Source organism: Mesoplodon bidens (assembly GCF_964165515.1).
Source record: "Mesoplodon bidens genome assembly, chromosome: 11".
Classification (NCBI taxonomy): Eukaryota; Metazoa; Chordata; class Mammalia; order Artiodactyla; family Ziphiidae; genus Mesoplodon; species Mesoplodon bidens.
Genome location: NC_138167.1, coordinates 50,767,471 through 50,793,029, shown reverse-complemented (window position 1 = coordinate 50,793,029; position 25,559 = coordinate 50,767,471). Strand labels below are relative to the sequence as shown.

The window sequence follows — 25,559 nt, the reverse complement described above, 5'->3', positions numbered from 1 at the left end:
TATCATAACAATTCTGGATTAAGTGGAAAAAATATAAAAAGTTTCAGTAAGTGTTAGGGGAACAATGAATATAACAAGGATTACAAATACACCTTCTAGCCCTTTTGAGAAGTCAAAATGGACCCATCTGAATTCACCAGCTTCTTTGAAAAAAGTTCTGCGGATGCACAATCCCAGGAAGCCGCAGTTCAAACTACCCCATGTATCTTAAAAGCAGAACTCCCTTTGTATTTGTCTTACTGTTCCCTCTGGCCTCCAGCATTGCGTTCTTATACTCTCTGCCTCAACTTTATTTCAGTACTTTGTTTCCTCTGGTTCTGATGTTTTTTTCACAGTGCTTTATAAGAGTTTACACCTAACCCATAGTGGAGGTCTTCACTTCTTTTGCCTTTGTGACACCGAGGATGAAGTTTTCAAGGTCCCCATACGCTGCACGCTCGGTGATCATCTTCCGACCACTCCCTGTGCGCGCTCCTGCGGGCGGGGGTAGGTGGCGCTTCTCCAGCCTCCTAACCTCACTTGAGGCGGAAATCCTCCTGCCTTTTGTGAACGTGTTTCTTTAGATCTCGCTCTCTTGGTCTTTTTTCTGTTGTTTCTCATCTACGAGTTTGACCTCCTCTGTAATTGTCCCCTCCCCATTCCCCTACAGAATACACGTTCCCCCACTTGGAGTCAGAGTAATTGATACTTTAACATCCTCCATGGGCCCCCACTTCGTCTTTAAACACCATGCAAACGCGCTCTCCTTCAGGGTCCTGCCTGGGAGCTCCAGCAGCCTTTCCCCCGCCTCTCGTAACAGATGTCAAAGAGAGCGAGGCCCCGGGCGTGCCCATATATGACCTTGGAACAGAAAGCTGCCTCGTTTGGAGGCGACGTTCGGGGGAACCCTGTCCACTCCCACCCTCGCGTGCTCTCGCCTCCCCCTTCGGCGCGTTCAGTCGCGTGCACAACGCGGGCGCCGGCTACTCCCTCTCTACTCCCGACTTCCTTCTGAGAGCCTCGTAAACCGGGGGAAGTTCAATCATTCCTCAGCGAGTCTCGGCGCTCACTGGGCATGCTCAGTGGCCGGGCCCGGCTCCGGTGGCCAGAGGCTGCCTTGGGCGCAGGGCTCGGGTCGGCAGCCGCTTGGGCTCGGCTTCCCCGAGCGCGGGCTGAGCACAGCGGCCCCTGAGCCAGGAGCGAGACGCGCCCCGCCGTCCCCGTCCGGGCGCCGTCCCCGTCCGGGCGCCGGCCCCGCCCGAGCGCCGTCGTTCCGGACCCCGAAAGCCCCCAACTTCGCGCCAAGTTCCGAGCCGCCTCCGGGGGTAGCCATGCAAATGATGACCAGGAACGTTCTGCTAGAAATGGAGCTGGAGGAGGACGACGACGACGATGGGGATATCGGTGAGCCGCGGGTTCCGGGGGTGGGCCGACGCGGGGCCCCGCGTCCGCTCCCGAAAGCCCGAGCCAAAGCGGGAGAAGTCGGGGACTGCGCGTGGGCGCCGCGCCCTCGGGAATGGAAGTTGGCGGGGACCCTCGGCCGCTCGGAGGAGCTCGGGTGCGGGGGACCGTGGGGGTGGGGGGGAAGCCCGCGCCGCCTGCCGCGGGCCGCAGTGCGGCTGCCTCGCGCCGCTGACCGGCGGGCGAGCGGGCGGCCCTAGGGAAAGCCGGGGAGGCGCGGGGTACGCGCCGGTCCTCAGGTCAGTTTCCGGACGGGCGAGGGACGCGGCTACTGAATAGTCACGGTAGATACGGGGACGTCCCCGAGCGCGGAAGTCTTGACTCAGAACAACAACTTTTGGGTCATTTTCTCCGGCTCGAACAGGCGTGGGCGGCGAGCCCGTGGGCGGGGTTCGGGGAGCGGGCCGGGGTTGGGAGAGCAGGGGTGTGACCCCCGCCTGAATCCTCCTTAAGGTGAAAGCAGACGCATGGCTCTGGGACGGAGGGTTGGGCCTGGGTGGGGCGGCCCGGGAACTGATTTGTGGCCGCCGGGCGCGGGCCGGGGTCCTTTTTCCTTCCGCAGCGCCCGCGGGGGAACGGATGGGAGGAGGAAACCCTTAGGCTGGGTGGACCGCAAGGCATTTCCTACCCTTCCAGAGGGCCCTGGTGCCCCATTTCTGGTTAAAAGTGCTTAGAAAGAGTGGACAGACGGAGAGCTGTTTAAGAGTTAAACAAACGGAGTGGGAGGAGGTGAGGAAGGCGAAAGCAATTGGAGCAGTGGGGAGAAAATCTGGTCCCTAAAGAGAACACTGCCAGGGAATGATGGCATATTGGGTCCGTCCGGAAGACGGGCAGTTAAATTAGCAGGCAGACTCCGACTCAGTTTCCTGGACGCCAAATCAGTTTAAAAAACTTAACAGTTCCTGCTCATGTGCTAATACTTTTCTCTAATATATGCTTCTCTAATACATTCTTCTCTAATAACTTTAGAAGTAATTTTAGGAGATAGATGCGGTCTTTCGTTCACGTTTTAGGTTCTGCTCATTTATGTATTTTTCAGGTTTTTCCAGCTCTATTGAGATATAATTGATATATAACAATGTGTAAGTTTAAGGTGTACAACGTCTTGATTTGATACATTTATAAGTTGCAAAATGATTACCACCATAGAGTTAGCCAACACCTCCGCAACGTCACTTAATCACCATTTGTTTTTTTGTGGCGAGAACATTTAAGATCTCTCAAAGTATAAGCTACAGTATTATGAACTCTAATCACTATGTTGTAAATAGATCCCTGGAACTTATTCATCTTCTAACTGGAAGTGTACCCTTTGACTAGTATCTCCTCACCTCCCCCCCCAGTTCTACTGTTTCTGTGAGTTCACCTTTTTTATATTTCACATATAAGTGATATTATACAGTATTTGTCTTTCTCTGCCTTATTTCACTTAACATAATGCCCTCAAGTTCCATTTGTGTTGTTGCAAATGACAGGATTTCCTTCTTTCTCATGGCTGAATAATATTCCATTACATACATATATTATATATATATATATATATATATATATATATATATATATATATATATGACACATCACCTCTGTCCATTCATCTGTAGACAGACAATTAACGTCTTTCCATATCTTGGCTATTGTAGGCACTGCTCATTTAAATCCAAAAACAAATTTAATAGAAGGGATTATACTCCATGGTTTAGCATTACCTTTCATTCACTTGAGAACAGTTTATTAGGTGTCCATTCTTATGGAGGGAGCAAATAGTAGTATTCTTTTTTATAGGAGAGAAAACTGAAGCTCACAGGTTCATCTGCCTAGCTTCTCACACAGCTTATTAAGATTCAAACCCAGGTTTTCTGACTTGCAAGACCTGTGCATACTGATGCCCTTTTCAGCGGGTCACTCCAGCAGTCAGATAATATATAATGCTACTATTTAGCAGGCTGTGGTAGTAAATCATGATTGCATACAGTATAAATCATAGGAACAAACTTTAAAAAGTTATAATAAAATTAGCACAGTCTGTTTTATAGGAAAACACTCATCTGTTATGGTGAGGTGTCACTGTTTACACTGACAGTTGTAAATAAATAAGGGTAAAACCCCAAATGGAAGTTGAAGTAAGCAAGAGACTCTGAGCTTTGTTCCAACCTGCCATCAGTAGATCTCAATTTAGAAAGAAAACTAACTTGGGCTAGTTTGTATTGACCTGATAGTTGTATCAATTCAAACAGTGTAGATATATTTAAGAAAAAGTTAAATATCTCTACTCTTTTTGCATCCCACCCTCCATAGTCTACTGAAGTTAATACTTTAGTGTTTATAGGGGTCAAGTCAGCATACTTTATGTCAACAAATATCATCAGTTCTCAGCAATTTGGGGTTGTTATACAAATTTAATGTGGGTTGCAGTGATTTATATCAAGAGATGTTTACCATGCCAATGGAAAGTTTATGTCATTGAAAAATAATAAGCCTACCAGAAGTAGGCTGATGGTATACAGACTTTTATCAAAGAATTATAAAACTATGGAAGGGGAGACTCTGGTGAAATGAAGATTATAATTTTAACCTCTGCCTCTAGTTTTGTAATGCAGGGCTGTGTTCTTGATTGTTACAACTAATAGTTGTATAATAATACAACTAGTACTTGATTGGCACAACTAATAGTTGTATAATAATTTAAAACCCACTCAGGTACTGAAGATTTCTATGAAATATCTCTATAGTTATTAACTTTATAATTCAGAGCAGGAGAGTTATTTTGACATAAGTTCTTGGGTAAGACATTTATGATCAATTAATTTGCAAGAGGCAAAAAGAAAAACTATTTAAGCTAGATGTGGTCCCTGGTTACATCATAGAAATATTTTACATATATAAATGGAAGTGTGCTCTCTAGTAGGCTGGGATTTGGGCTGCTTTTTGTTTGTTTTTTTTAAACCTGTGGGTTTCTGCTTACTTTTGAAGCACGTTTAGTGCTTTAAGTGTGAGGATTGCTTCCTTGTTTGGCATTAACTAATCTAGAGAATCAAAGATGGTAAATCTCACTATGGTGTCCTTTCCATATTTGCTTTACTCATGACCACTAGAAATTGTGCCCAAAGGTTTGTGAAAGAGGCAGCCTATTAGCATGAAAGCATTTGCGCAAAAGGCCACTTATTTTCTAAATCAGCTCCAGCAACCAACCACAGGTGTTATCTTGAGGCAGTGATGGCAGGAAGTATTTGGCTCATGGCCTTTATTGCACTGGTGCTGGTGGAGATCACATGTTGAGGCAGGTTCTGTGTGCCTGGTGTGCAGAAGAGTGTCTTCAGCTGCCTTGCTTCCAGAAACACCTCCCCCCACACACACACCCCGCCACCCCATTAATCAGTAAATTGAATTTAATATCTCTTCTTGACGTAGAAATAATTTTTATAGCCAGAATGTAGATATTTAGTATGCTGTTTTGTTTCTTGCATTTCCGTTGTTCAAACTTCACTGAGGGAAGAAAAGTGTTCTCAAAAAAGAAGGGACTTATCAGGAACACTTCCGATAGTTCAGGCAAAAGGTTTTTTGTTTAGATGGTTGGTTGTGTCAACTGAAAAAAAAAAAGTACAACCTAAGAGTTGAGGATTATGTTTAGTTTGGGGACCCTACTGAGGCCGATAGCCTGGGATAACAGCCTCTCAGGTAGCTTTGAGGAACTGTCTCAAAGAGGTAAGGGAGAGGCCAGGATATATAGGAGTTTTTTGCTGGGGGAAAACAAACAAACAAAAACCAAAAACACGTAGTTGAACATCAGAAGATTACTGCTAATCAAAAAACCAGACATCTCAAGTTAAAGATTTTAGTGCTTTTCTATGTATGGGAAAATGCAAGAGTCTGGGCTTATTGAAATCATTCCTTTAATATTCATCTTAACTATCTAGGGCCAGTATCCTGTTTTTCTCCATCGCGAATTCCCTTCAGGGGGCATCATGGGGTAGCTGCAGCGGTTGATGGGTTTATGGCAGCAACATCTTCATTTACTGAAATGGCCGGTGGCATTTTTTGACCACTTTGGATTCCCCGTCTGTTTATGGTAGAGTTTACTCTATGATCCCCACAGCTAATGGTCCTGTCCTTGGGGTGGGGGATGGGTGGGAAGAGGCCCATTATCTCTAAGGGATAATGATCCAGCTCTCCCTCCCAAGTGTCTTTGTTGCCTCCCTTTTCACTGTCACATTCTTATATAGACTTATCTTCCTGCACTATCTCTATCCCCTCACTACAAACTGTATGTTTAATCACTTGCAAATCTGATCCTAGCGTCAGTTTTGCTTTGTCACCATTAATTGAGCAGGCCTGTGCTAGTTGTAGGATTAGGGTGTTGGGAGGCAAAAATTGAGTAAGATACATGCTTTGGCTGTGGAGAGGTGGGTTCCATGGAAACAGCCATTTGCAGTGAGTGCTATTATTTAGGTACATACACAGCCGTGGAGGAGGATGGGAGACCGCTGCACAGAAGAGATTGTTGGGCCAGGTGCTGAAGAAGCAGGCAGGCATAAAGGGCAGGAGGAGAGTCTGGAGTTTCAAGTATTGCCTGTGGTGGAAGGGAGCGGTCACGAGTCTGGGACGGCAGTGGGGCATGGCACCGTGAAGAATCCTCCAAACGTTTTAAAGGTTTGGGATTTTACCCTGTAGGTGATTTGGAGCTCCAGAAAGGTTATAAGGAGAGGAGTGATAGAATCAAATTTGCTTTTGGAAAGGTCTCCCTGGCAGTGCATTGGGAAATGGGTTGGAGAGGGGAGATGCTTGAAGTAAGCCTTTCTGGTAGTCAGGTTCAGAAATGGCCTGCAGTGGCCATGAGAATAGAGAGGAGTGGGTCTGAGAGCTTTTGAAAGAGGCAGCATCTCTAAGGTCTTGGAGACCGAATGTGTCCAGCAAGCAGAGAGGAGCCTGAGATGACTCTTGGACTTGAGAGCAGTAGCAGGTGGAGGAGAACAGATGTGCAGCAAGGGAGAATTTTGTATTGTTCTAACAAGCCTTACATTCTTCTCCGCTTTAGCTCAGACCATTCCCCTTCCCAGTAATACTAGACTCTCCATCTCTTTCTCAGCAGCTCTCTCCCCTTCTAAACCCGTCACAATCCCAGGAAGCTATTGTTGTTCCCTCTAGCCCAAAGCACCCACCAATGAATGCTCACACCCCTTATTTTTCTGTTCCACGCAGTTAGCATTCACCTTGTATTTTTGCTATTCATTATCTTTGCATTAATTAATCCCCCCAACTAGAATGTAAATTTCTTGGGGACTGAGACTAGGTCCTGCGAAATATCCCAAATGTTGTAGACATTCCATTACTATAATTTAAGAAATTCTCACTTCCTCACCCTCTAAAATGAAAGCTTCTCAAAGGCAGCTGTTTTGTGTACTTTCTGTTCTAAGCTATGTCCCTAGTGTTTGGAATGGTGCTTGATATTCCGTGGAAGCCAAGCAAATCATTGTTGAAAGAAAGAATAAATGAATTATTTTGAATAATTAAACACATTAATCAATCAATTAATTAAGTAAATTTAATTAATTAATTAAATGAATAATAACCATAATGCTTAGTGGTTTTTATGGCCCTCATGGAGTTCTCTTCTTTGGCACCTGGAGATGCCCACAGTCATCTGCTATAAAAACATTGATTGTACATACTCTTCCAGGAACTCTTCTAGGTTCTGTGGTCCCTGACCTCTGGTACCTCACTATCTAGGAAGGAGGCAGATATATGAATAGATAATTGCAGTCATCTGTGATTAATGCTGTGCTGTACTCAAGATGTGTACCAGGGTCAGTGGTGGTACCAAGGATAAAACGTAACCTTGCTTAGGGGAATCCAGGATGGCTCTACAGAGGTGGTGCTTATGCCAGCCCTGGAGGAATAACCAGATAGGTGAGGGAAGGAGCTAGAACAGTAGAGTGTCCTGAGCATTCCTAAATGTTCCCTGATTTCTCAACAAATCACCCTTGATGCTGCCCTTGCCTTATTTGCTATGACAAGTGGCTCATAGGTATATGGTGTGTGTGTGTGTGTGTGTGTATGTATATGTATGTATTCTTTACCAGGGTATGACAGCTAAAAAGCAAAACAAAGCAAAGTATTCTTAAAGTCATTCTCTTTGAACATAGTCAGTCTTACCCTGTTGCATAAACCTGTTGTTATTTTCAGTTTCAAGTCCACAGTCACAATTTATCTTCCATGTTCTAACTCTCAAGTCAAATAATTGCTTTCCAAAAGGTTCCCCAGTCTCGTCTTACAAGTCTCATTGTTCTTTGGATCTGACACAAACAGAGCTCTAAAAGAGGAAAAGAGTTCTACACACACGCCCCCCGACCCCTTTTTTTTTCTCAAGGGTTTGTAACAGTCACGTATGTTGATTGCTGTATATTTGGTTTTTTTCCTCTTAGAAACCAAGAAATTTAGACTGAAAGCTCCTGTGAAGATTCCCCCCAGAGATATTATTTAAATTCTGACATTCTTGGGGGAAGATTATATTATACTGTTAAGAATTCCACAGTCAGGCTTTAAGTTAAAGGATGGTCTTGAACTCTCAAAGCGTTATTTGTAGCAAGTTAGATTAAAATCATTGTATTTTATAGAAGTTTCCACTCTAGCTAATACTTTAGGTTTTCTTATGTTATCATACATATCAGTTTGTGTTTTGTATTCCAGTCAATTCAGTAAATCTTAACAAAACATGTAGTCTTAGAGGGAGAAGTGCTATCTTATTTCCCTTTGTATGCTACAGCCTATGTATAGTAACGCTTTTCACATATTCCCAAACATTTGTTAAGGGATTGTTTTTTAGATTGTAACGGGAAGCTTTGTTTGCTATAAGATTTAAGCTGCTTGATCTGCTTTTTTTTTTTTTTTTAAAGTTTATTTATTTTTTTTTTTAATTAGTTTCTGCTTTATAACAAAGTGAATCAGTCATACATATACATCTGTTCCCACATCCCTTCCCTCATGCATTTTGATACAAATCATTCAGGGCTGGGTCTGTGCAAAAATCATGATTTTTAGAACAGAAAAACATCATTTCCAATCACCTTCAACCAAGGAAACGTACTTCTTGACTGATTGGTAACTCATATGTAAATGTAGAGGTGAGAATTTAATACAGTCAAGTGATTGTCTTATGCCATTATTGCTTTTCCTTTAGTTTTGTCTTGCTTTTTTAAAGGCAGCTAAGATTATTTAGCAGCCATCCCAAGGAGCAGCCAGTTTAAAGAATACTAGATGAAAATGTCAACAATAGAATATTTTGGACATGTACCAAAGAGCAATCCAAATACTATTCAGCCCCAAATCAGATAGAACGTTTGCACAGAAGACAAGTTGAAGGGTTAATAGGCAACTTTCTCTGCCGTGGTATTATTACTGCCCTGGCTACATGTCTGAATACTAATTGAAAGAACTTGCTGCAGTAAGTTATTCAGCAGCCAAAAATACAAATGAAAGAAAATATATTCTTTTGTGAAGTCCAGATGTTGCTTTTATATTTAATGCTTTCAATCTAAGACATTGAAACTCTACTATTTCCTACATTATTTAAAAATACAAATACTTGAAATTGGGGGAAGAAAGGATATTAGTCATTAAAATTCTCTTTTCTATAATTTTTATTTTAACTTTGGCAGAACTTTAGCCAAAGGTCAAAGTCATGTAAATAGATGTTCTTTCACAAAGTACAATTATGCAAATTACAGGCTTGTTTATAAAGCTTGTTTTATATAAACTAAGATTGTGTTTGTTTACATAATTGATTTTTTTATGATTCTTCAGACATTCTATCTAGACGTTTGAAAAATAGTCTTTGGCTTTGCACAGACAGGATGATGGTTAGATTTTTCTTGTGGCATCCCATAGACACAGACTTAAGCATTTAAAATTTTTTTTTCTGATTTCTGCCAAGTTTTTAAGAAAAATTATTCCCCACTAAATTTTAAACAAAAATAATACACCCTCCCCACCTATAAAACTCAGACCCTTAACATTATTTTCAGTGTTTTATTATAATTTATATTATGATTTTAAACAAGCATTCATTTGTTGTATCATTTTATTTCCTTCTACTGTTACTTATTAAACAATTCCTGAATGCTCAATCTGTGTAAAACATAAGATACTTTTTTCTAAACAAACAAAAGAAAAACCAACAAATAAAACCCACCTTTGTTTCTAAGTAATACAAATAGTGAAGAAACAGTGTAAGCTCACTGATCTTAGATGCTACTTAGGGAAAGTAGATTTTAAAGACTGAGCTTCTTGGTTTCTTTGGGGAAAGTTAATCCCTAAAGAGGACATTAAAAAAAAAAAAAAAAAAGGAAGAAAGAGCCTGTGAAGGCTGTGCTGATGGAGAACCGTGAGGAGGGAAGGAGACAGGCCTGCAATCAGAAGACCTCAATTAGCGGTTGGCTTTGGCACCTAGAATCTATCACCTGGGGCAAGTTTCTTGGCTTCTCTGCCTGTCTTTTCAGCCCTGTGGGGTTGCTAGGAGGATGCAAGGAGGCATGTACAATGGGGGCTGTGGGGCCTTTTCACTCACACTACCTGAGTGGCAGTTACAATATCACCATCATAATGAATTTTTTTATTTAAAAGCAGTCATGGGAACTGCTACTCTTTTTTTTTTTTTAACATCTTTATTGGAGTATAATTGCTTTACAATAGTGTGTTAGCTTCTGCTGTATAACAAAGTGAATCAGCTATACATATGGAACTGTTACTCTTAACCTCGGATAGCTCTAAGTCCTTGCCTGGTTTTGTGTTGCTCTGTGTCATATTATGCATGCAGGAACTGTCCACTAAGTGTCAGGTTAAGGGTGATCATGACCGTGGCTGTGCTGCAGACACATGTACTTAAAGATAAAAGAGTTGAAGAATAGCATGTGGTTTCTGCAAAGAGATAATTACTGAGTGTGCTTTCCTATACTCTTACTGATCTTCTGACAGAATGACAGTGTTATTCAGATTCCAGGAAACCTATTTCAGGAGGAATCTCTTTCAGGGAATCTTAGCAAAAGGTTCCAACAGCTGACACTTGGCTCCCAATAAATGGCTCATAAATGTAGGGATTGTATTTCCATTGGTAGCACATGTGGCTTATCCCATCCTCCCAATTGCTGTCAGGCAGTTCTTACCAAGTATGTATGCCCCCATGTGTCACCATGTAATTGAATGCATAAGAAGTGAGGAAGAAGACTTTTTTTAAGTAAGAAGTGAATAGCTTTTATTACAAATTGAGCCTTTAGAATATCACAGGAGAACTGGGGAGAGAACGGCTGATGATGAGATTCTCCATTGTCACTACTGAATTGTGGAAACATGGAGGATCATTCATTGTGTTCGCCATTCAGTGGAGAGAGGGAAGTCACAAGGCAGTGAAGGGAGATTGTTGACCTGATGTTAAAAACCTTTGACTTGACTTTGACATCCTTCCCACCACCCCTTTCCCCATTTCTGATCATTGTATATATGCAGGCACTGTCAGTCTTGGCCGCTCATCCTCTTAATGTCTTCTAGAATTGGAGATTATCCTGCCTCTCTCAGAGGGGACCTTCTCAGCCCCTTGTTGCCTCGGCATACTCAGACCCCGCTCTCAGAGGGCTGGGGGATGGATGCCTTGGGAATCGACATCCGCTTGGATCTGGAGGGAAGAAGGAGAGGCGAGGCCCCGGGGATCCCCACCCCCCACAACAAAGCCCTGGATAAGTGTAGGTATTAGGGATCAGGTGAAAATGATCTTTTCTTGAGGTTTGGATTTGCAGATGAAAACCTGAATTTCATTAGAGGTACTTATACTGGAGGCAAAAGAAAAGGATGACTCTTCCCTATGTTGGAAGATCATTTCCACCGTCTGTTACAGACAGCCTCACCTTGGCTGTGGACCTGCGTCCTGTTGGACTACGAATATCTGTGGTGAGGGAGAAAGGGGCCACCCTGCTGGCCTGTGGTCCTTTTTGTTTATCCACATCAGCTCCTTCTCCTCAGTTGAGTCTCTTATCTTGCCTCTGTCTCAGTACTTTTGTCAGACACTTAGCCTGGGTCTGCAGAGGTGGAGGGCACCACTACTTAAACTTACGTTTTAGACAGGTATAAGTTCAAATTCTAGTCCAGACATTCACTAATTGTGTGACCGGTATAAGTTCAAATTCTAGTCCAGACATTCACTAATTGTGTGACCTTGAGTGATTAACATAACTTTCTTCTCCTCTGTAAAATGGAGCTAATATTAGAACCTACTTCAAGGGTGATTGTGTTAAAAATGATGATTTTAAAAAGCATACTTTGCAGGATTGTGGTGCCTGATACACTAAAAGCCCTCCATAATTATGAGCTAATGTTAGTATTATAGATAGCTGCTTTTACCTATATTTTAACTCAGACGTATCTCTTTTGCTTTTTATTAGCGATTTTACCATTCTTCCACTTATATAGCTGTCATTTTTTGTCCTTTTCATTAAACAGTGAGCATCTTGAGGCTATCATCTCAGTGAGCAGCTTAATGCCTGGCACAGCATAGGTGATCAATACAGTTTTGAATGAATGAGTAGATGAATGAAAGATATTGACTATTGAAGAGCTATGTGGTATGATTGGAAAGGTAGGCCTTTGGATACAGATCAACCCTTGGACAGGTTCATAAAACTTTGGAGCCTTGGTTTCCATATTAGAAAAGTGTAGTAGAGATAATAATACAGAAAGGGTAATGATACTTTACGGAATTGTTATAAAGTTTAAAATTAACATATAAAAAGGATGAGGGACAGTTCCAGGCACATAATAGGCCAATAAATAATAGTGACAGTCACGATAAAGCAACTAAAAATGGAGAAATGTAAGTGACTGGCAAAACCTAAGTTGGATTTTCCAGTAGATGGATTTCACAATAGAATTGTATCATCCCTTTGAATATATATAATTTTAGTAAGAAAGGTAAGAGAATATAGGATAAAGATTCATAATGAAATTTAAATGATACTTTGATAGCCTTTACACTAAAGAAAATGTGTGAGAAATAGGAGCATTTCTTAATCTAGCAAATTTAAGATTTTCAAAGTATCTTTTATCAAAGTCTAAAGGGTAAGGTTGATATTGATCATGTGAACTTTTAATGAAATAAACTTTTAATAAAATATGTAGTTTTATATAAATACGAAATTTTGCTTATCATGTGAATGGTCAGTTCTTTTAAATGGAAAAATTCTAAAATATTTAATTTGCCTACAAGACTAAAATGTCTGTTCATTGAGTTTTATTGAAAAGTTTGAAGTCAAGTAAAACCTGTTAAAAGAGACGGATGTGATACGGATCAAAATGATAAAACAGAAGACATGAACACAGAGAAATTGCTACCCTTATGGTTTGAATTATTTTGAATTTAGTGATATAAAAAAAATAATCCATACCTAATTTGCAAAATAGGTATATGAAATAATGTTTCTCATTTTGTAAGCTGGAAGTTTGGGAATGATTCAGCCTACATCCGTTTGTTAGAAATTAAACACTGCCAGGCCCCCTCAGACCTAAGAAAAGTTAGACATTCCATTCCATTTGGGTAGGTGAGAGCAAAAGAAAAGGAAGAAGGCTCTTTTTAATCCCCAAATACAGTAGAGTTTAAGGTTATTTGCTTTATAAGTAAGGCTTTCCTAGAAGTGACTTTTCAATAGAAGGCAGAGTTACATCCTTCAGTTAACTGCACTTAGAGCTGCAGTTCTTGTTGTCCACTGGGTTTCAGCCTATCCTCCATCCACAAGGTGCCAGATTGTCTCGTATCTCCTGCCTCCATTTAAATTTAGGTAGTATTTAGTACTCACTGGGTACATGCTTCTATAACAGGCATATTGCAGCTTACAAATCACAGAGGAGACGTGAACATTTCTAACAGGCCTTGCCATCCACTCTAAGGGTGAGCAACACAGCAAATGGCTTTTGAATAATGGGGTAATCATGGTTTTCCTGAGGGTTACAGTTGCCTAAACTGTGGCTAGTGGCTTGTTTTACTTTGAAGAGTTCAGTCACCATACTGCCTGACTTATTTGGCACACACACAAAAATCCCTTTGCAAGCTGATCATGGAATTGCTAGCAGTGGCCTTCATAAATCAGGTCTATTGCTCTTTTAAAAAGTCATGTACATAGAGATTTCATTTAGCTCAGAGCACTGGCTTGGTCTCATCTCACAATCTTTAGTAATTCAGTAAATATTTTCTGAAGACCTCCTATAGGTCACGTGCTATTTAAGGTCTGAGGATACAGAACCGAGGGAGAGAAGATCGCATCTTCGGTGGAGCTTGTATTCTAATAAGTGATCAAATAAAACCCCAAAATGCATGTGGAAATCCATTCATTTACCTAATGTCTGTTTAGCACCTTCTCTGTGCCAGGCATTGTGCTGGGCACTAGGAATTCAATACACAAGACAGAAGAAACGGCCTCTGCCCTCGATGAGTAGCCATGCTGGCAGGGAAGACAAACATGCCAACCGATCACCAGCAAATTATATTTAAAGATTGCGAAAAAAGAGACAGAACCAGGATAACACAACCGAGGACAGGAGTGGGGTGTATCCAAAGCCGGTACAGGGGCTGGGCCCTCCCTGGGGGCTGGCTGACAAGTACAGCTGTTTTTCTCATAATTCTAAACATAGCATGGACTTAGACTGTAATCTTTAAAAAGCAGGTCTACAAGAAGGCTCAAGACGTACATTAGATTAACCTGTAAAACACCACACGTGTTTTCAGGCTCACAACTTCAGCTGTACTGGGGGAATCCTCCCTGCAGGAACTTTGTTTGTATTGAGTTCAGTAGCTGTTAACGCACCTTGCAAAGGTGAGCAAGTAGCATTATTGCTTTACTGTCGGTTCTGTCCCTCTTTATTCCTTGGTAGATGGGCTAAAATGTCAGCACTGCATTGGAAAGCAGCAAAACTTAGTGGGTCACTCCCAGTTCCTTTCTGTCTTTCTTTGTAGCTCAGTGTAGCATAATCTTCTAACTGAAGTTGAAGGAGAAGGTGAGGTTGGGTGCAAGCGATTCTGTGCGTTTTCCCTGAGCTGTCGGAGGAGGAGGACGGGGAGATGGGGTAGGTACCTCTTGTTCCTGTGCTCCACCCTTTCCTCTCCTGACTTGAAAGGGGCGGGGAACTCACAAGAATGCCTTTTCTAGATTCTCAGCCAGGAACTGGTTCTCTGGTCTTCCTGCCCAGGTCGCTGTGGGGTGTGACTCATTCCTGTTTGGAAGTGACTGACTTTGGCTGAGAGTCATAACCAAGCCCCTGAAGCATGAATCAGAATTTGTGTGATGGTGGAAAAGCCCCACAGAGACTCTGAGGTGCTCCCTCAGGAATTTCTCCCCTTGGGAAATCCTAATACTAGAGAAACACTCTCTAAACAATAAGGTCCTACTGTATAGCACAGAGAACTGTATTCAGTATCCTATGATAAACCATGGAAAGGAATATAAAAAAAGACTATATACATGTGTAACTGAATCACTTTGCTGTACAGCAGAAATTAATACAACAGGATAAATCGACTACATTTCAATAAAAAATACTGAAAAGAAAATAAATTAAAAAATAGAGAAACACTCTCTAGAATTCCTTCACTGTGAATAGCCAGTACCCTGGTATTAGAGTAATATGGAAGATGCAAATTAAAACTTCTTTTGTTTTCAGTTGATAGGGCAGAAAGAAGCAGATGCAAATTGTTTCCATTTACTCTTAAAAAATCCTGTTAATTTTTCTGCGTTAGGATCTTTTCATACACGACTGAAATCTAGCAGGCAATATGACTGTATTGTTAAACTTATTGTTATATCCATTACACCAATTCCTTTCAAATGGAGCCTGTTTTCCTTATAAATGCCATTGAGATCAAGTATAAGAGAGCCTATCATTAACCCTTTGCCATGCTTTTATCTGAACCCTCCATTCTAGTAATGTTTATTTAGTCCAGTGGTATTTTTTTTAACATGTAAAAGGCATATTTTACATACTATAAAATGCACAGTTCAATGTTCAGTTTAGTAAATTTTGACAATTCTATAACCGCCCACCCAAAATAAGACAGAGGACATTTTCATAGTCCTTTCATTTCAGTCGGTCACCACCCCCCAATCCAGGCAAACACTTAATGACATCTACTACCATAAATTGGTTTCACCTGTTCTTAAACTTCATATAAATGGAATCATAGAGCGTATAGTCTTTTGTGTAGCTGGCTTCTTTCACTTGGCATAATATTTTTGGAGATTCATCCATGTTGTGGGTATCAATAGCAGTCTAGTATATTTTAACTATAAGAATATCTGGAAAAATACTTTGAATTATGTCTTAACATTACATCTTGGATAAGGAGCAAACTAACAATACTTAACCTTTTAATTCTATTTTTACTCTAAAGTCAAGTACTTTTTGGTCTTAGTTATTTTCGTGCTTTGTAATCTTTTTAGAAGCTCATACAGTGCCTTGCCTGTAATAGGAAATTGGCAAATGTTTTCTTTAAGTTGGAAGGGAATGTATGAGGAAAATTAACTCGTATCTCATTTTATAGAAATTCAGATTTTAATTGCCCTGCTGTGATGTGAAACCAAACAGCGCTTTCGTTCTGGGCACTGGTCTGCTGATGATTTTATTGATGCGTATACTCGTCCAGAGCGGACCGTTTGTGGGCTCTTTCCTCCAGTGTAAGGAGTTCAAGTGTAATAATAATTCATTTTTCCAAAAGGTCAGTTCTTACTGATTTTTGTTTTTTTTTTACTGGTCAAAATATCCTAAACAGATATTATTAGCCTCATTTGGTCATTGAAGAGCTCTGAGAACAAAAACAGTAACAGTGACCTATCCAAAATGAAGGAGCGATTCAATGTTGGTGCAAGATACTCGATTCCAAAATATTTGTTCTAGCACATGTGTTGCAAGCTCCCAGAGAAGTTATTGACACTGACGTTGGTTTCCGTTAAGAGTGACTCATGATTTCTTGAGTCTGGTTTCCACCATTAATCATCCCCACTGCTTGGGTTAAAGCAGGCTGTTAGACTCTGCCTGGATTCCAGCCTTCACAGTCCCCCCACCTGGCCCCCACCCCCTTGATTCCCACCTCCTGGCTCAGCCACTCAGCAGTCTCTGGAACCAATTCTGACTCCAGGCAAACAGGATTTTATAATTCAGCATTTAGTATCAGTGCAACTGATACAACCTTGTGTTTGTGTTTCAGTTCAGGTAAGTTGGCTTGTCCTTTCATTCCCAGTTGCCTGAACTCTTTTCTCAGAAACATGCCTAGAACATCAGTATCCCTAGTTCTTCAGGTCCTGTCTTAGTCTCATCAGTGTCTCCTAATAGCTCTCATGCCTGGGAAGTGAAGTCCTTCGTCCCCCTATGTGTTTCCCCCTGTCCCTTGCCAGGAGCAGACCCTAATCATGGCCTGCCTGTGTCCCCAGATTTACTAACATGAGCTGTACCTCTGTTCCTTTCTTTAGCTGTGCTTACCAGTGGTACCTTAAATCTTGGACCCTAAATTGCCATCAAGCTGTATTTCTTTTCACTCCATTTCATTAGTCATGCCGTGCTGGCTGCTATAAGTGGGACTGTGAGTAAGAGTGGGATACAGTTTCCTGCAGTAAGAGATAGGAGACTTAACTTCAGCCCGGCACCTAAGAAAGATCAAGTGTTTACTGGAATGTGGGCAAACCACCTCCTGGCAAAGGAGGAAATCTGTGCCTGGCAGTAAACAGTTCTATTCAAAAGCAGTTCCCCAGTGCTGGGGAGGGACCTAGTTGAGCATCGGGGTAACTGAACCAAGCTGGTACTCAGCTGGGAGTGCTGATGGCTGTGGCTGGAAACCTTCCTTCCCCGTTCTTCAATACGGAAAAAAGATATTTTCCCAATCTTGTGCACATACAGCTTTAAGAAAAGTACCCTGGTCAAAATTTCCAGTATTTGAAAATGTGCTGAGAATCCAGAAAGTAGAGAACCACTCTGAGCTTTTTCCTTCCCTTCCTGATGCCAGTGGCGTTTCTGAACGAGCATGCTGGTCTGCTTCCACATATGCCTTGATTACCACATCCTCTGGCAGGTGGCCTGCTTCTTGGTTCCTGCACTGGGCTTAGTCCAGGCATTTGCTTCCAGGCCTCCTTCCTCCCAGGCCGCCTCTACAGCCCCATCCTGGATCTCCCCTGGGTCAGGCTGACTGTCTTTGGAAATGGCAGAGACTGTATATGATGGGGAGAGGGATCTCACCTGCCTTAGGAGAGGGAAATTAGCTAAGGTGGACGCACAGGCAAGACACGCCTAACCCAGCTGTGACAGAACCTAGAAGACATCAGGTTCACGTTTTAATTATTTCAAAAAAGCGATAAATGGGGCTTCCCTGGTGGCGCAGTGGTTGAGAGTCCGCCTGCCGATGCAGGGGACGTGGGTTCGTGCCCCGGTCCGGGAGGATCCCACGTGCCTCGGAGCGGCTGGGCCCGTGAGCCATGGCCGCTGAGCCTGCGCGTCCGGAGCCTGTGCTCCGCAACGGGAGAGGCCACAACAGTGAGAGGCCCGCGTACTGCCAAAAAAAAAAAAAAAAAAAAAAAAAGCGATAAATGGCGTGAATAGGCAGACTACATAAGGTTCATTGTCAGACTTCTTTTTTTTTTTTTTTTTTTTTGTTCTTTTCGGTACGCGGGCCTCTCACTGTTGTGGCCTCTCCCGTTGCGGAGCACAGGCTCCGGACGCGCAGGCACAGCGGCCATGGCTCACGGGCCCAGCCGCTCCGCGGCACGTGGGATCTTCCCGGACCGGGGCACGAACCCGTGTGCCATGCATCGGCAGGCGGACTCTTAACCACTGCGCCACCAGGGAAGCCCCAGACTTCTAATAGAGCTAGTGTGTGTCCCTGCCATTTGTTTTATTAAGCTGTATGAGCTTTCACATGTGAAGCTGAAAGGAGATTGAGAAAGGTTCTCTTCAGAATTTTAAATTTTATACAATAAGTAAGGTTACAGTATTTCACAAACCTTTGGAAAAAGCTGATTGTGACTACTGACATTTAATCTGCAACTAGAATAGAAATGTATATATTAATCAATATTTTGCAAACATATGTAGAAAATCCATCATCTGTGACTTCTGTATACTGTGTTAATTTATGTTACTTTATTTGTCCACAAGTAGTAAGAGGTTATTTGGATAATAAAATAATTATGGTGACAAATTGCTTTGTAGCTTTCTGAAGTGTAAATGAATTTATTGTACATAGGAGTCACCTTGACCATGCATTCTGAACTTTTAAAAGCACCACTTTCTTAGTATTAATCCAGTCATGACAATCTGGAATAAAGCATTTTATTTTTCAATGTATCTCTCCTCAAATATAAAGCAGTGAATGAATTTACCCGCTTTTTGGTCTTATTAGAGATGTTTATAGATACATATATTAGTGTAATTCATTACTGCAGATTAAATGGGAGAGATTCAGACGTAGTACAGATTGTCTCCCATTTAATCTCCTGGAAATGTGCAGTGTAGAGAAATACTTAAATAACTTAAATGGAAACTCATTTTCTTGTAGGAGTGGTATATAAAGAAAGATTAGACTAAGGGTCTTTTGTCCTGTTTTTTTTTTTTTTTTTTTGTGGTACACGGGCCTCTCACTGTTGTGGCCTCTCCTGTTGCGGAGCACAGGCTCCGGACGCGCAGGCTCAGCGGCCATGGCTCACAGGCCCAGCCACTCCACGGCACGTGGGATCTTCCCGGACCAGGGCACGAACCCGTGTCCCCTGCATCGGCAGGCGGACTCTCAACCACTGCACCACCAGGGAAGCCCCCTGCTTTTCTTAATATAAAAATTGGAGTCATATTTTCTATTGATCTGTCTTAAAAACAAACAAAAAATTAAAACTGATTTTTTGGGGGGGCCCTCATTAGAGCCCTCCTCTCTCTCCTTGGGATGGTGGTGTTAGCAGCTCTTTATTGAAAAGATATTTCCGTGGCTTAATCTGCTTTTTCACTGTGTTACTACAAATGTTTTTCGAATATCTCTTCAGTGTAAAGCAGTAGCAAAGGCTTGTTGGGAAGGGTTTTCTGATGTTAGGATGACTGAATTAAAATCTTTAATAATACTTATTGGTTGTGCAAACTTAAGTAAGTTGTTGAATCCCTGAGCCGTTTTCTCTCTTTGTAAAGATAAAATGAGAAAATGTACTGAAAGGACTTTGTACAGTGCCTAGGACTAGTAGCGTTTATGTACAGTGCCTGGGACTAGTAGCTGTTTATATTAGCCAAATTATGCCAATTTCATGATTCCAAGTAAAATTATTATAGTGTGTACAAGAACTTAATTATAGGTATTCATGAATGGGCCCATGGCTAATTAGTATGTCTATAGAAAGAATATGTTCATTGTAATTTGCATAGATTCTCTTGGGTAGGATTCCAGAAGTTAGATTGACATTTTAGTCAAAAACACCCAAGAAGATTATTAAGTTGACAGAGATAGCATATGGTACATTAATATTACTAATAAGCATTATTTGTGTTACTGAATTAAGTCTGAAAATATCAAGAGGGAAATTAGCTTAAAGCACTGAATTTCCAAGTCTGTCTGAGTGTGAGTACACAGTACATCTGTAATTGATTTTATTCCTCAGGTGACTTTATTCAGTTTATACTGGGGATCACTTTTCATAATATTATAAAAGGGATGAATAAAAATGAATATATTCATTTACCTTCTATGATAAATAGTTTCGATCAGAATTGTTGAATCAGCGACATTCTTTGCAGCCAATGAGTACAAGACTGAAACCTGTTGAAAGTTTACTTTGTGGCTTTTGGGTTTCTTGCACTTTCCAGTGTAATCCTCTTTGAGTTCTTCAGGATTTTTTTAACCTGGGTCAGTATAGTGCCTGAAGTATTTCTACACTTGGAAATTCAAATAAAAATAAACATTGCTAACCCTGAGGCAAGAGTAATGGGGCTGAGGTTGCTGGGCTTTGAAAAAGTAAGCTGCCCAGTAGCCTATAATAATGTAGAGAGGCCAGCTGCGGAAATGGATATAGAGGGAATCCTAACAGATTTAGGGAATTCATTCCTGTAATTAACCTAATGGTATAGATTGTTAAACATTTACATGGTCCAAATATAGACTTTTCCCTAAGACTGTTTAAAAGTAGACAAAGCAGGGACTGGTCTGATTGTTTTGATATAGCCTTGCTGCCTATGAGGGTAGACCAGATGACTTCACATGGGTTAGTTCCATCCCATTTTCTAATGAAATCTATCAACCCAAGATTTGTTAAGTGTCTGCTCTATGCCTATCAGTGTTAAAAACTAAGAAGGTACATAAAAAGAGTAACATATGTGAAGTGCCATGTATAATTTTTGTTTTGTTTTTTATTGTGCTTTTTGTTTTAAACATCTTTATTGAGAGTATAATTGCTTTACAATGGTGTGTTAGTTTCTGCTGTATAACAAAGTGAATCAGCTGTACCTAAGCATATATCCCCATATCTCCTCCCTCTTGTGTCTCCCTCCCACCCTCCCTATCCCATCCCTCTAGGTGGACATAAAGCACTGAGCTGATCTCCCTGTGCTATGTGGCTGCTTCCCACTAGCTATCTGTTTTACATTTGATAGTGTATATATGTTCAAAGTGCCATGTATAATTGTAAATACTCTGTATGTAGTACATTTAATGGTTATAATAATGCTATTGTTACCAAATCGGGTCCGGCTGCTCGCTGCTTGAAAATCAATATGAGAGAGAGAGAGAAAGAGAAAGAGAGGCAAATGTTGGTAGAAAGGAAAGTCGCTTTTAATCAGAATGCTGGCAATCCAGGGAGACAGTGGACTCATTGTCACCCCAAAACTACCTCTGAAGCTTGGCCATGAAAGCATTTAAAGGGAAAAAGGGAAGTAATCTCAGTTAATCATTGAGATGGGGGGCAGAGTCATCGCCATTCCCCACTGTGTGCAGGCTTGTGTGCAAATTTGTTGACTCCTTGTGATTTTTCTTTAGATGCTGTCTTGTTCATACAGTTTGTTCTCGAGATTACTGAAGGGGAAGCTAGGGAAGAGATTTGGTCGTCTCTTAATTACTTATTCTTCATTTCTACTTCTTTGATCTATGGAAAGAACCAACAAGTTAGGTAAAGTATTGTGTTATCAAAAGATTTGAAAGGTGTGCTAGGGCCAGAGATGAATAGAGCATGGGGGTGCCTGGTTTAAGGTTAGTGACAAGACAGAGGGGCCTCCTGCAGAGAGCTCTTTCCAGCCAGAAGTTGCTTACAAATCCCCACTTGTCAGAACATCATTCCATTTCTGTGGGATAATGGGTGAAGGTGTGTCTTCTGTAACTTCTTCCTGCTGACATAGGGTGCCATATTCTTAGAGTGGGAGATGTCAACATGGGTCTGTAGCATCTCTTTGCTGACAGTTGTACCTGCCCGTTTAAATATACAGGTAGAACAAGCTACAATGATTTTGATGCCCACAAAGATATAGATTATTTTGAGCAATAGTGTTAATCCCATTCTCTTAAGGCCAGTTCTTGGAATTGTGCTAGTCATAGACTCAATATTGCTCAAGGTGGAGCAGCTTCTGTCATGGCTGCAGTCTGGTCATCATGCAGTCAGCCTTCTTCCTCTGGTGACAGTTACAGTACTTGTAAAACAGCTCAGCAATGTGCATTAGACACTGAATGTGTTATTCTATTGTCTTAATCATTAGCTGCTTGAGCCTGCTCCTTTGTGACTCAGGGAAGCCTGGGAGACTTCAGCTTCTCTGCAAACGAGGCAGGAGACATGAAGGGGCCTTTGTACTTGGGGGTGGGGAACCCACAGAGTTCTGCTCGGTTCCTCTATTAGGTAGGTGCTATTATTATAATACTCTTTTTATGGATGATAAAATTGAGGGTCAAGAAAGTCAAGTAATTCACTAAGGTCACACAGCAAGTAAATAGTAAAAGCAGGATTAGAATTTAGGCTCAATCATTATACCGATTCCTGGACAGTCTAGTTATGGATACAAGAATGCAAAATAAAATAAGAACAGATAAATATATGATTAGCTAATGTACTACAGGATTATGGATCTTATTTCATAAGAATCTCATTGCCATTAATTTTGTTTCATCTACACGAAAACCCTGCTTATTTCTGCCTAGGTGGAAGGTTGATCTGGATATGAGAGTGAATCCTTGGAGTTAATGAAGGAAAGAGTTTGATAAATACTGCTGTAAAGTTACTTTTTTTCCCTCTCCTGGCAAGCATATATAATGGTAATAACTTCATTTTGTGTAGCTGTGGCACTTACAGTTAACAAAGCACTTGAGTCTCACTTGATTCTTACAACAATCATGTAGAGTTGGCAGGACATCCATTTTATAGATGAGGAAACTGACCTGCTATGTCACCCTGAACTTTTGCCACTACACTGTTCTGTCATTCAGTTTAGAAACCTTTTGCCAAGTGGGATGGCTGCATTTTCTTCTGTGTTTATAGAGAATATACGCGAGGTAGTAAAGAAAATGTGTTTCGTGATAAGTAAACTTTTTAGAAAAAACAAACCAAAGAATTTGGAATCAATTGACCTGAAGGAATATAGAGGAAGACACTGGCAAAAGGCATTTAAATAAAGGGTTGTGGCACTAACTAGTTAGTATGTGTGGGTGCCCACTGAGTCAGTCTTAGAATGTGTTGACTGAAAAAAAATGCACAGCCTAAAAGTTGAGAATTATGTTTTATTTGGCAGACAAAACTTTACTTAAGCCTGGGACGCAGCCTCTCAGATAGCTCTGAGGGACTGCTCCGAAGAGGTAAGGGGGAAGCCAGGGTATAGAGGAGTTTTTGCAACAAAAACCAGGTAGTTGGAACGTCAAAAGATTACTGTTAATTAAAGAAAACCAGGTATCTCAAGTTAAGGAATTTAGCGCTTTTCTATGTGGGAACATGGAAGAGTCTGGGCTCACTGAAATCATTCCTTTGGTATGCACCTCAGCTATCTGGGGCCTGTACCCTGTGTTTGCTCATCCTGAGTCTCCTCAGGGTGCATCGTTGGTGCGGCTGTAATGTGATGGCTTAATGGCTGCAACATCCTTTGTTTACTGATATGGCAGGCAACATTCTTTCATTGACAACTACTACTCCAATTCAAGGATATCTGATCTGGGCTCATTGGGCCAGCCTTAGCCAAAAGTAACACCTGCTATTTAAATACTTCCTTTTTTGAGGATGAGTCAGCTGTGGAAATGGAAGCTGTACTCTGAGGTCAAGATTGTGAGTCCAGTGATGTAGCTCAACCTCACTGGTCTTCAGGTTGTCTTAAAACTATAATAATACTTATTGGTGGTACCACATAGGACTTTTTGTAGGAATGAAATGATAGAGTAGACGTTAACTGCTTTGAACAATTTTGAATTTCAAGCTAATAGAGAGCATTATCCCAACTGCTGTAATATCCTGGACCTAGAGCACCTTGTAAATAACTGAAGCTGCGATTTCCACATCCAAGAAGCAGAATCACAAAATGCGTGATTAAGAAACTATTATCTGATAATAGGAAAGAGTATATTACACAGGAAATTTATCTAATTTGTATCATGTTCATGAAATGTTCACAGTTATTTTTTAAGTTGTGATCAGCATTTCCTCTTGAGTAATTCTTCCAAGGTGTTTATTCCTTTGGATTACAGTCTGCCATTTTGAATTTGGTTTATTAAATATTCTGCAAGTTTATAAAGGTTTGCAAAATCAGAAAATTTGTGGGTTTTTTTCCCTCAGGACAAATTCATTGTCAGGTCGAGCCATTCCCATTTTAAGGCATTTTAGTGATCTCTTTTTTTGTGTTGAGGATAGGATGTGGAGGATATAGATTTGTTAAGGGAAGAATTGGCTGTCCATCAGATAATAAACTTGATTTTCAAAAATCTGGATAATATTTCATGTAAATTTCTTCTGAAGGAAAATGTTAGACACTGAGGATTCTCCAAATCATTCAGCCATTTATGACCATCTGACTCTTCGATACTTACAATGTGCCAGTTACCTACACGCCAGTATCTTATCTACTTTTCCTTTTAAATGGTTGCCAGAACTTTTCTTTATCTTTGGAATTGGCTTCTTTTCTTTACTAATTAACAGTTTAATGAACACAGCATCCGAAAGACTAAAGTACTTAATGAGAAAGCTTCTGACTGAGCAGATCGTTAATCTGTACTTTCAGGTTCATATGGAGCCTGAAGAACTCATGAAAATGCTTCCTGTGAAGTGTTCACACAAAAGGCCAACCTTGGGAAGCTCAGTGTTGCCTTTTAACATATAGTTCAGCTAACTGAAAAGAAATAAGAAGTAAAGCTCAAGAACTGTTACTAGATCTAATCAAAGGTCATTGAGTTGGAGCAAAACATTGACTGTATAAATATTGAATACTAGAAGAAAGTTTCGACAAAAATAATCAGTCTGTAATAGGATAGAAAAGTTTTTTTTTTTTTTTTTTTTTTTTGCGGTACGCGGGCCTCTCACTGTTGTGGCCTCTCCCATTGCGGAGCACAGGCTCCGGACGCGCAGGCTCAGCGGCCATGGCTCACGGGCCCAGCCGCTCCGCAGCATGTGGGATCTTCCCGGACCGGGGACGAACCCGTGTCCCCTGAATCGGCAGGCGGACTCTCAACCACTGCGCCACCAGGGAAGCCCTAGAAAAGATTTTTATTGGAGCCAAACTGAGGACTAGAGGCTGGAAGACAGCTTCACAGATAACTCTGAGGAACTGCTCTGAAGTAGCATGGTTTTCAGCACCGTTTTATATCTTGTCAGAACAAAGAACGTCAAACAAGTCAGGGATACCTTCCTTCAAGGTTTCAAAGAAAAACCAGATCAGCACGTACACAGTGCATCATTATGGCCTTGGCACCTGGGAAGGAAGTCCTACCATCGAAGGGGTACCAGCTTTGGCGTCCCAAGAAGAGGGGCATTTAATCTTTATTTTTAATGTGGACATTCTTTACTTCTGGTCAGTGCACCCTTTCCTTTAATAATTAGAGCAGATGTACAATGTGTTTGATAGGCCACAAACAGGCTGTTCTAGTTAGCATAAAATTCAAGTTCGCTCATGAATAAGCCAGAATG

At 41.2% G+C, this 25,559-nt stretch overlaps 1 protein-coding gene across 2 annotated transcripts in view; it reads left to right on the top strand.

Moving 5' to 3' along the window:
- The first annotated feature begins 878 nt into the window (after nucleotides 1–878).
- Nucleotides 879–25,559, top strand: part of ANO6 (anoctamin 6) — a 218,840-nt gene continuing 194,159 nt past the window's right edge. Inside the window, exon 1 of one of the 2 annotated variants that reach the window (XM_081249034.1) lies at nucleotides 879–1,383. In XM_081249034.1, the coding sequence (XP_081105160.1) occupies nucleotides 1,311–1,383 (73 nt within the window). In that variant the 5' untranslated portion in view covers nucleotides 879–1,310. The remainder of the gene's footprint in view (nucleotides 1,384–25,559) is intronic. The other variant, XM_081249035.1, reaches the window with a different exon arrangement.